An 11,808-nucleotide genomic window follows, 5' to 3' on the forward strand; every position below is an offset into this window, starting at 1 on the left:
ACAATTCATAAGAGTTGTAGGTTGGAGGGTGGGACTGTAAGGCCTATTCATATTAAAGAGTGACGGTAATTTTAAGAATTCAATAACTGAAGCTGGGGATGTACTTTTAAATACTGGGTTCACGAAAGATAAGATATTAGATGTTTATGACAAGAAGTTAAGCATAAATTAGAAGAAGGTATAGAAAATAGTGAGGATTTTCAGCTTCAATACCTTTTAGAAATCATAAAAATAAATCAAAACCAATGAAAGCCCTAGGCCCGAGTGGAATCTTAAATTTAATACTGAAAAGGAATATGAATGTTATTGCACCAACTCTTTTGAAAACAATAAAATCGTGTTTGAGAGTATCGTATTTTCCTAAAGAATAGAAAAAGCCTAATGTTCTAGTAATAAATAAAAAGGGCAAGAAAAATGACTGTAATGCTTAGTCGTTTTGTCTTATAAGTCTATTTTCCAATTTTGGAACACAATTGAGAAGTTATTAACGATTGACTGAATAAAATAAGTGAAGATAAAAATTGGATTTCTGATTATCAGTTTGGTTTTTCGAAAAATAAAAGTACGGTAGATGCGATTGATAATTGATAATGGGGACTATGGTTGAAAAAAAAGGAGAAGTTATTTCTTATTCCCTTATTTCTTATTCCTTGTTCCCTTTTCCAGAAGTCTATGGAGACGAAAGCCTCGATAAAAAATGCCAACTGTTCAACGAAGTTCTCCATGCCAAATACCTCGAGTTTTTTCCTGAAAAGACTTTCACTAGATGTGAAAGTGATAAACCCTGGATAACCCCCCAAATCAAGAAACTAATCCGAAAAAAGTGCAAGCTTTTCCAAGAAGGAGATTTGCAAAATGTGAAAAAATTGCGAAATCATATTACATCTCTCATGAGAAGTGCGAAGAAAGATTACGGGCGTGAAAAAATTTTCGGACAGTCTTAGGCACACTAATCCCAGGAAATGGCACAGAGCGGTCAAGCAAATCACTGGCAAGTCCATTCATAACAGCATAAAAATAAGCCACCCTGACGGAACTTACACAACTGCTGATGAGGTTAATCAATATTTCACCCGCATCTGGACCTCATTTCCTTCTCCCACACAAGCCCAGAAGTCTGAAATACTTGACTCCTGCGTAGATGAAGGTGAAGTTGTTTTCGATGAGATGACAACCTATAAGGCCCTGATGAAGGTGAAAGTAAACTGTTCAGCTTATCCAGATGAACTTCCACCCAAACTGATTCGAGAATACGCCCCTTTCATTGCGAAACCACTCTCAGTGCTCATAAACCTTTGCTTTCGTATAGGGATCTTTCCATCTGTTTGGACGAAAGCTTACGTTAGAATAATTCCGAAGGTTACCAACCCTAAGAGCTGCGACGAACTTAGACCTATTTCGCAAACACCATGCCTGGCAAAAGTGGCCGAGACCTTTATCATGAGGGTGTTGCTTGATCAAATCAAGGGATCTATCGACCAGAGACAATACGGCGGACTGAAAGACTGTAATACCTCAGTGTACCTAGTGCGGATGTACGACAGTCTCCTTAAGTGGGTCGAAAAGGTCACAGTTTTGTAGACCTTGGTGCCATAGATTTCCGAAAGGCATTTGATTTAATCAATCACATTGTTGCATATTAATTCCTTTTTTGGCTAAATGGCTTTCTCTTAGTTTTGATAAGACAATTTTGAGAAATAAGGGATGGGGAAGGAGGCCTAGTTTCGATGCAAATTTTTTCTGTTACATAAAAAGCCAACTATAAATTTTAATTTTTAACGAATTTTTTTATTAGTAAAAAATATACGTAACTTAAGAATTAACTTAGGTAACAAACTTTTATATTCTTATATTTTTATTATGTGTACGAGGGGGTTTGTACCCTCGTTAATACCTCGCTCTTTACACTAAATCGTAAGTTTGGTCCCAATTCTTTAAGAATGACCCCTGAATCAAAAAGGCCGTAGAATAAATAGTTGAAATTACTAAAAATACTTTAGCATAAAAAGCGAGGTATTTATCTCCTCCTAAATACGTCGCTCTTTATGCTCAAGTATTTTTAGAACCCCTCATATGCGTAATAATCACTGTTCGTTTTAAGTTTCAATGCTACTCTTTACTTTCAATCGAAAAAACTTTTCCATGTTTTTTTTTTCATTGTTTTATTATAGTGATTTTAGAAAATTTTGCCTCCTTTTCATAGAATTTCTGTTCCCTCATGACATATTTATCCAAGGAAAGATCCTCCCACATAGCCCCCTCCTCTTAACCCCACCCTCAAAACCCCAAAAAATCCCCTGAAAAAGACTGTACACTTGCCAATAACCATTATTATATGTAAACACTGGTCGAAGTTTGTAACTTACAGTTCCTCCCCCAGGGACTGTGGGGGAGTAAGTCATTCCCGAAGACATAGTTATTATGGTTTTTGACTATGTGGAACAAAATGGCTATCTCAGAATTTTGATCTGTTGACTTTGGAAAAAAAATGAAAGCGTGGGAGGGGGCATAGGTGCCCTCCAATTTTTTGGTCACTTAAAAAGGGCACTAGAACTTTTCATTTCCGTTAAAATGAGCTCTCTTGCGACATTCTAGGACCACTTGGTCGATACGATGACCACTGGAAAAAAAAACAAACAAACAAATAAACACGCATCCGTGATTTTTCTTCTGGCACAAAATACGAAATTCCAAATTTTTGTAGATACGAGCTTGAAAATTTTGCTATAGGGTTCTCTGATACGCTGAATGCGATGGTGTGATTTTCGTTAAGATTCTCTGACTTTTTGGGGGTGTTTTCCCCTATTTTCTAAATTAAGGCAAATTTTTTCAGGCTCGTAACTTTTGATGACAAAGACTAAATTTGATAAAACTTATATATTTAAAATCAGCATGAAAATCTGATTCTTTTGATGTATATGTTAGCATCAAAGTTCCGTTTTTTAGAGTTTCGTTTACTATTGAGCCGGGTCGTTCCTTACTACAGTTCGTTACCACGAACTGTTTGAAAACACATTTTGTCCCAGCTATTCTATAATTCTTTTAATTAGCATCCTGATCTCAGATCCCACCCTTTGATATATAAAAAAAGCCAATAAAAAAGAGAGAAAAAAAGAAGCAAAATCAACCAACTTATGTGCATAGCCTATGGCTTTATAAAGGTATTGGGAAGGGGTCTGGTTTACATATTAGCACAGCATATTGTCATTTTAGTATCTGTTTAAAGGCATATTGAAATGTTGCCTATTCTTAAGTAATTTTACTTGTTATAGTATCCAAAAGCAGGAATTTACCCCACGCTAGGAATAGACATAAGAGCCTAAAACACTTTACTCAACTAAATTAAGGCTCTACTCTGTTTCCGAAGCCCATTTGCATAGATTAGCACTTTTCAGAGGTGGAATGGGCTGGAAGGCAAGGGAGCAATTGTGTGACATACAGGCTAACAATCCCCCCCCCTTATAAAATTTAGGAAAATTTGAAGGAGTAAAAGAAAGAAACGCATCTTTTTTAGGGTTCTCTTCTAAAAGAAAAGAACGCATCTATTTTATGTAGAAATACATCGGGCGGTGATTATTTCGAAACAGTTTTACTCGGTGAATTTTCATTATGGATGTTGCTATTATATTTTTGATAAGAAAAAAAGTTAAATTATAGCGTCTAAACTTTTGCAAGTTAGCGTAAAGTAAAATTTATTTGACAAGAGTTCCTTCCATATAATTATCAAGCCTGTTGAAACCCTGCCTTATGATTGGTTAGCGATTAAAATAGGCGGATACTTTTAATAAGTCTTTAATCTGGTAGGGCTGTCTTTAATTACAATCTTTAAAATTATTTTAGGCTGTTACTCGTAAAAAGTGTATATATATCAAGTTTACACAATACTTCCATTTTAACTTTTCAAGTACAACTGGCTTTTGTCTTGTAAGATTTTTAACCAGAAAAATCAACCGAGATCCGTTGATTTTTGAATTTAAAAAAGGGAATAGTTGTGGGAAAAGATCAAAATCAAAGTAATGTATGAATTATTTTGTAAGTCAATTGCTTACAAAAACATAACGGGCTGGCGCAGTCCATTAGTTTTTCATAAACGATAATGTCTTTTTTTTGTAAAACCTTTGATCCAAAGTTCTCATCATTCATGTAGAATTTAATCGTTAAATTTTTTAGTTCTTCATATTGTTCTTCATAAGTGAAATGGGTTGAATTGTTTACCATGCATGGATTGTTCTCTGCATTGTACCATAAATTGTTTTCGTAGATCCCAAGAAGCATGTTTTCATTTTCAATTATTCTGTAACCTAAGGCTATTAGCAATTCTAGAAACTTTAAAGGCCAAATTAATTTGAAACCTTTTTCGTCTCGTATGTGCCAAAAATTTTCGCGAATTAGGGAGGCTCTATTAAGGGGTATTTCCTGGGGAGTGTTGCAAGAAGTAGCGCTGCAACAGGGTAAAAAACAAATTTATGCTTATATTTGTCTTTTCTCATTACCTCTTATGAAAAGGAGCCATACAACAGTATGATCATTCCTTCTATTATTAAATTATCGCCAGGGATGATTGGAACTCATAGCAAAGAGCTTAAGGTACTATAATTTAAGTTCCTTACTGCATTTTCCAACGAAGATTCCCGAATTATTTCTTTTAGTTCATGATCTATTTCTGAAAGGATTGACAAACTTTTGGTTTTACCTGGAAGCCACAAGTCTCGTCTCGTAGGTACTTGGTTTTGGTCGGGTCTTAAAGTGTTAGGGTCTGTATTACTTAAGGTTCTTTTCTGCGGCATTTTTCCTGGTTAGTACATGTTACTCATATAAGCAGGTTAATTAGCTAATGGGTAATTAATTGATCAGCTTGGAGTTCTTGTGGGGACTGATCTAGAAATGATATTTTTTTTATGATTTGAGTTTTTTGAAGTTAATTTGTTTTTATACGCGTCTTTTTTTGCTTGTTTTGACTTTTTGCTCTTTAAGAAAATTGTATTTCCCTTTAAGGCGTATTCTTGTAAGTTTTGATCATACAAGAATTGGGCATAATGTCATTCTCATTTTCTTCAATTTTGTAGCAAACTTTCGGGGTTTTGCATTTTTCAATTAAAAGAAGGTCGGTTTGAGTCGGGCCCTTACAAAACCAGTAGAGAATATTAAATGTTCGCTGTAATTTTCTTATTTTCTTATCACCAATTGAAGGTCTGTTAAATTTTTTCCTTTTTTGCTTTTGTTCGGGTACTTGATCTTTACTTCCCCTGTTGCGGGTCGATATTTTGGGGTATTTGCTAACTTTATGCCAAATCTATATGTGTGAGGTTTAAATTTTGTTAAATCGTAATTTAGGTACCAGGTTTCCGCAAATACTTCCTTACATCATACAAATACAATTATTACAAATACACCATCTTGAATCATAATCGCAGCTGAATAAATAACGTTTTCTTTAGCATGAATTATCGAAATAAATTCCGTGTCCGTAATTGCTTTGGACATGTTTTGGTAGGAAATTGGGTAATCAATTAAATTGAGGAGGAATTAGCAACTAAGGGAAATTGGAAATGATATTTATTCTAGGAAAATACAGCATACAAGAATTTCTACTTTATTTCGTTCAAAAACGTGCGAGTCTCTGATACAATGGGGATAATTAGATGGGATAGAACCGGTTGAAGCATTTATATTAGTTGGCACACGTACAAATCAACATTAATCTCAGACAAAATATGCTGCTAAGGCGGCCATTTTATCTTTCGGCTTCGATTTTCCTCTACCCTGATCTCTTCCACGGCCCCTACCTCTATATGATCCGCGGCCTCGTCCTCTACCACGTCCACGATTCATTTGGTAGCCTCTTTCAACAAGGTTTTGGAGGTGTTCAGAACAAAATATACAACCTTTCGATTTGACTTCAGCGTTTGGCAACTTTGTCTTATCAGACTTGTACTCCACTGAAACAAGTTGAGAATCGCATTCTTCACAATTGTCATCTAAAACCAAGACTTTAAAGGCTTCATTGAACAGGTTGAGAACCAAGTCACACTTGTTGCAGCTAAGTTTCCATTTTGGCCCAGAGCTAGGATCAAAAACTAAGACACCAGAATCGCAGTCCGTACAACCACATATCCCATTATTATTCAAACTTTGAGGACAGCTGGGATGAGTGCAAGCATTACAACCAACGCTTTTCGTCATGTCCTTGAAAGGTGGATAGTTAAAGCAGTATGGGCAGACCAAAAAGCTTTTCCCTTTGTGACTAGTAAACGTTAGAAGTTCGAAGTCATCAAGTGGACACTTGAGCTCACTATAGAGCTTGAACGAACCATTTCGCGGCAGTGAGTAGGTGTCATCACATCGGCTACAATGCAAACGAGCTACTTTCCCACCAACAAGCTTCATAAATCGTCGACACTTCCCACATCTTGAAAAGTTCTTTCCCGCTTCCGATAATGAAGTAAAGGTATCTTCAAACAGCTGATCCATGCTAAATATATTCTTAACAAAATAGAGCAACTTCAATCGAAATATTTCCAAAGTATGATGCAGGACATCTTCAAACTGTGCTTTGCCCTTTGCAATCAAGGTTAGTTGCTCTTCAACTGCAGAACGCATTGTTGGTAAAACAAGATCTGGATCAATCTTTTGATAGCCGTGTACCAGAGCGATTCCAAGCGGTGTTGGAATCATTCTTCTCCCACTTCCAACAGTAGCATAATTTCGCTGCTCCAAGTTGTTTATATGGACGGGTATGGAGGCATCTGTTCCAATACCATGATGCTCCATCAAAGTTATAACCTCAGATTCAGTTAGATAGTCTGGAGCAGAAGTTTGGCGTTCCAAGAGTTTCAACTCTTTAATCTCAAAAGTTGTTCCAACAGCAAGTATTGGAACAGATTCTTCGTCTTTGGGTAATTTCCAAGTCATGACAGCTGTATAGCCAGGATCTACCACAGTTTTTCCCGAACATGAAAACCTCTCAGATCCAATTGCAAAAATAATATTCGTACTCATCAGTTTACAGTCATAGGATAGAGAGCCAATAAAATGACGGACAATATAATCATAAATCTTCCATGAATCTGAGTCAAGCGCATCAATGGAAACTGGTTTCATTGGAGTAATCGGAGGGTGGTCACCGACGTCTTGTCCTTTTCTAGGTCGACATATTCCAGCAGCAAGTAGAGCCGTAACTTCAGCACCCCAATGGTTTGAGCTTTGTTGTCTTTTCAGTGTCCCAATTAAGTCGAAATTTTTCGGATAAGAAGTCGTTTCAGTTCTTGGATATGATATATAGCCTTGAGTATACAGCCTTTCAGCTATTTGCATAGCATGATGGGGTGACATTCCCAGGCAACTACTGGCCACTCTCATCAGTTCAACTGTGTTTAATGCTTGCGGCCTTTGCTTAACTTTTTCATTCTTAGAGCAACTTAGAACCCTTGCCCTTTTTTCGTCTCGGATGAGGTTCTGAAACACTAAAGCAACTTCCTGATCAAAAGACCGAATACGCTCCCATTCAAGAGTTAGTCGACGGGATCCATTGACTTCAAGGATTGGTTGGAGTACCCAGAAAGGTTCTGGACTAAAGCTTTGAATAGCATCATGTCTAGAAACACAGAAACCAAGAGTAGGCGTTTGGCAGGGGGACCATATGAGATCAGACTCGAGTCTAAATTGCCGTACTTATCATGAAAGAACCTTGTTTGAAATCTTGTAAAAGCGCAACCTATCCTAAGATCAAGCTCCTGTCGGGCATCAACACTCTTAGCTTCATTTTCGTTGGGCTCAATCAGATTATCCATTGCTTTTCGAATATCTACCTCAGTAATTGCGGAGAATTTTGCACGAAAAACAGTCTGTTCATTTCTCGCAGGTGGCTGAAGAACCGACTCAACTTCATCTAGAACTTCAAAACAAATGTTCTCACCCTCTTTATCACAATCTAACCCAAAGAACAACATAGGTAGCACCTCTTGCTTCACGTGATAGATGGCTAGCATGCGAAGCTTCGGGGGGTGGCCTCTTTTTTTTCCGTAGGACATGAAAATAGTTCAACAGGATCTACTTTATCCCAATTATTATACTTTCCAGGAAAGTCTAGTGACATAACATGACCACATACAGAAGTCATTTTAAACAGAACATGCTGTCCTCGAAATTTCCCTTCCCATTCATGAACTGAACAAGCTCCATTGGATCCTTTTCTTGATGTACAAGTCTTGTGACTCAATATTTGAGCAAGAGAAAGAGCCAAGGACGGTTTTTCTGCCACCATAAAAACAACCCTCATGTCGGTTGATTTAAATATTTTGCTTTTCTTCGCTTTAAGAGTTTTCAATAGTTTGCTGTTAGTAGTGCTCTTATTGTAAGTGAAATAAGAAGTACCGTGAATATGGTTATTATGATATTGTAACATGAATTTGACGAGAACGTTCAGTACTGATTTTTCACGTACTTTAATCATTGGTCCTCATTAGTGAATAATGGTATTTGTAGATCTAATGCCTCTTATATTTTTGTTAATTGCATTGTACCTTTACTTTTCTCTATCTTTGGCCATATGGATGTTTTTGCTTCTTTGTTGTTTATATTCGGGATTGAGAAAGACAAGTTTATTCCTGGAAAGTTTATTATTTTTGGGCTCATGACGTTAGTGCTAGTTGTGATTAAAGGTGTTTGCACAGTTATCCCTTTAGTTACAAGTCTGCAACCTTGTTTAATTGTAATAGTTCCAACATCCTGTAGCAATATTTTAGTTCGATAACTGGGGTCAATTTTCTCCGTATTGTTGTAGCAGGACACAGTTCCTACCGTCTTTTTCGGTACTGTAAATAACCATAAATCGTTCCATAAGTTAATAAAGGTTTCTCTTTTTGTGCTTCCTATTAGAGCTTCACATGAGTTAGGAGCATCTTGTTGCTGTGATTCCTTTAGAAACAGATCTAGCATAAATGATCCTATTTTTACGTTATATATGGGTAATGTTAGTTGGCAGACTATAGTGTAGTATTCTGTTACACTATCTATATATATCTATATATATAAAAATAAGTTGTCTGTGTGTGGATCTGTGGATGGATCAGGTGACGTCATGTTTGTCCGCTATGACGTCTGAATTATTTCACACTAATACAAAAGAAGAAAAAAACTAAAAAAGGTAAAAAACTACAAAAAAAAACTAAAAAGAAAAAAAACTAAAAAAAGGTAAAAACCTAATAACTAAAAAAAACTGAAAAAAATAAAAAAAAGGCAAAAACTACAAAAAAAATAAAAACTAATAAAAAAACTAAAAAAGCTAAAAAACTAAAAAAACTAAAAAAAAACTAAAAAAAGGTAAAAAACTAAAAAAAACTAAAAAAAACTAAAAACTAAAAAGAAAAAAACTAAAAAAAAAGGAAAAAACTGAAAAATAAAAGAGAAAAAGAAAACTAAAAAAATATGAATAAATATATATAAAAATAAGTTGTTTGTGGGTTATGTCTGTCTGTCTGTCTGTCGAGTGACGTCGTGTTTGTCCGCATATGACGTCTGAATTATTTCACACTAATACAAAAGAAGAAAAAAAACTAAAAAAGGTAAAAACTACAAAAAAAACTAAAAAGAAAAAAAAACTAAAAAAGCTAAAAAACTAAAAAAAACTGAAAAAAGGTAAAAAACTAAAAACTAAAAAAAACTGAAAAAACTAAAAAAAGGCAAAAACTAAAAAAAAAACTAAAAACTAATAAAAAAACTAAAAAAGCTAAAAAACTAAAAAAACTAAAAAAAATAAAAAGGTAAAAAACAAAAAAAAAACTAAAACTAAAAAAGAAAAAACTAAAAAAAGGAAAAAAATGAAAAATAAGAGAAAAAGAAAACTAAAAAAATATTAATAAATATAAAAAATATAAATATAAATATAATATAAATTAGCAATCAACAAAGCACCGAGACACAAATGACGACCGGGACACAGGGAGTATAAATGACGACCAGGACATAAGTAAAAAAAAAAAACTAAAAAAACTAAAAAAAATGGTAAAAACTACAAAAAAACTAAAAACTAATAAAAAACTAAAAATCTAAATAAACTAAAAAGAAAAAAAAGAAAAAAGGAAAAAAATAAAGGAAGAAAAACAAAACTAAAAAACGAATGTATATACAGACCGGGACACCGGGATACAAATGACGACCGGGACACAGGGAATATAAATGACGACCGGGAAACAGGGACACAACTACAATGGGGACGCCGGGGGGCACCAGTGGGATATAAATGACGACCGGGACACAAGGAATATAAATGACGCCCGGGGACACTCAAAGAGAAATCACAGACTGGAACACCGGACACAAATGACGACCTGGACACAGGGAATATAAATGACGACCGGAACACAGGGACATAACTACAAAGGGGACGCCGGGGTGCACAGGGGGATATATATAAAAATAAGTTGTCTGTGGATCTGTGGATCGTGGATCAGGTGACGTCATGTTGTCCGCATATGACGTCTGAATTATTTCACACTAATACAAAAGAAGAAAAAAACTAAAAAAGGTAAAAACTACAAAAAAAACTAAAAAGAAAAAAAACTAAAAAAGCTAAAAAACTAAAAAAAACTAAAAAAAGGTAAAAATATAATAACTAAAAAAAACTGAAAAAAATAAAAAAAGGCAAAAACTACAAAAAAAAATAAAAACTAATAAAAAAACTAAAAAAGCTAAAAAACTAAAAAAACTAAAAAAAACTAAAAAAAGGTAAAAAACTAAAAAAAAACTAAAAACTAAAAAAGAAAAAAAGAAAAAAAAGGCAAAAACTGAAAAATAAAAGAGGAAAAAGAAAACTAAAAAATATGAATAAATATATATAAAAATAAGTTGTTTGTGGGTTATGTCTGTCTGTCTGTCTGTCGAGTGACGTCGTGTTTGTCCGCATATGACGTCTGAATTATTTCACACTAATACAAAAGAAGAAAAAAAAACTAAAAAAGGTAAAAACTACAAAAAAACTAAAAAGAAAAAAAACTAAAAAAGCTAAAAAACTAAAAAAAAACTAAAAAAAAGGTAAAAAACTAAAAACTAAAAAAAACTGAAAAAACTAAAAAAAGGCAAAAAACTAAAAAAAAAACTAAAAACTAATAAAAAAACTAAAAAAGCTAAAAAACTAAAAAAACTAAAAAAACTAAAAAAGGTAAAAAACAAAAAAATGGTTTTAACTACGTAAAACTTGCGAATATACAACATTCTTTGCTGTCCCATTGTCTTTGCATATAAATAGATTGTCAGGTTTACCGACTCTTGAACATGCAACATATAATGGTCCATGGGAAAACAATCTGTATTCAGATCTATACCTCATGATTCTAATGATTGCCCTTGAGCTTTGTTGATGGTGATTGCTAATCGACCATTCCCTGTCCCGGTGTCCCGGTCGTCATTTATATCCCCCTGTTTCCCTCGGTGTCCCCGTTGTAGTTGTGTCCCTGTGTCCCGGTCGTCATTTATATTCCCTTAGTCCCGGTCGTCATTTGTATCCCGGTGTCCGGTCTGTAATTATTACATTTCGTTTTTTAGTTTTGTTTTTCTCCTTTATTTTTTTCCCTTTTTTTTCTTTTTTAGCTTATTTAGATTTTTAGATTTTTTAGTTTTTTTATTAGTTTTTAGTTTTTTTTCTTTTTAGTTTTTTTGTCCCGGTCGTCATTTTTATCCCCCTGTTTCCCCCGGTGTCCCCGTTGTAGTTGTGTCCCTGTGTCCCGGTCGTCATTTATATTCCCTGTGTCCCGGTCGTCATTTGTATCCCGGTGTACCGTCTGTATATACATTCGTTTTTTAGTTTTGTTT

General features: G+C 34.6%; 1 protein-coding gene and 1 pseudogene across 1 annotated transcript; one reads left to right on the top strand and one right to left on the bottom strand.

Annotated features, from left to right (window-relative positions):
• Positions 1 to 1,167: 1,167 nt before the first annotated feature.
• Positions 1,168 to 1,581, top strand: LOC136034746 (uncharacterized). Its single transcript, XM_065716125.1, has one exon. It carries the CDS (start codon positions 1,168 to 1,170, stop codon positions 1,579 to 1,581), a length of 414 nt encoding a protein of 137 aa, XP_065572197.1.
• A 3,593-nt stretch (positions 1,582 to 5,174) lies between these two features.
• LOC136040203 (DNA topoisomerase 3-beta-1-like) lies at positions 5,175 to 8,945 on the bottom strand (annotated as a pseudogene).
• Positions 8,946 to 11,808: the final 2,863 nt, after the last annotated feature.

The sequence above is a fragment of the Artemia franciscana genome, chromosome 2 (genome assembly GCF_032884065.1).
Source record: "Artemia franciscana chromosome 2, ASM3288406v1, whole genome shotgun sequence".
Taxonomy (NCBI): domain Eukaryota; kingdom Metazoa; phylum Arthropoda; class Branchiopoda; order Anostraca; family Artemiidae; genus Artemia; species Artemia franciscana.

Coding starts and splice junctions, on each gene's coding strand:
- LOC136034746 (XM_065716125.1), top strand. CDS start 1,168: ATGACAACCTATAAGGCCCTGATGAAGGTGAAAGTAAACTGTTCAGCT.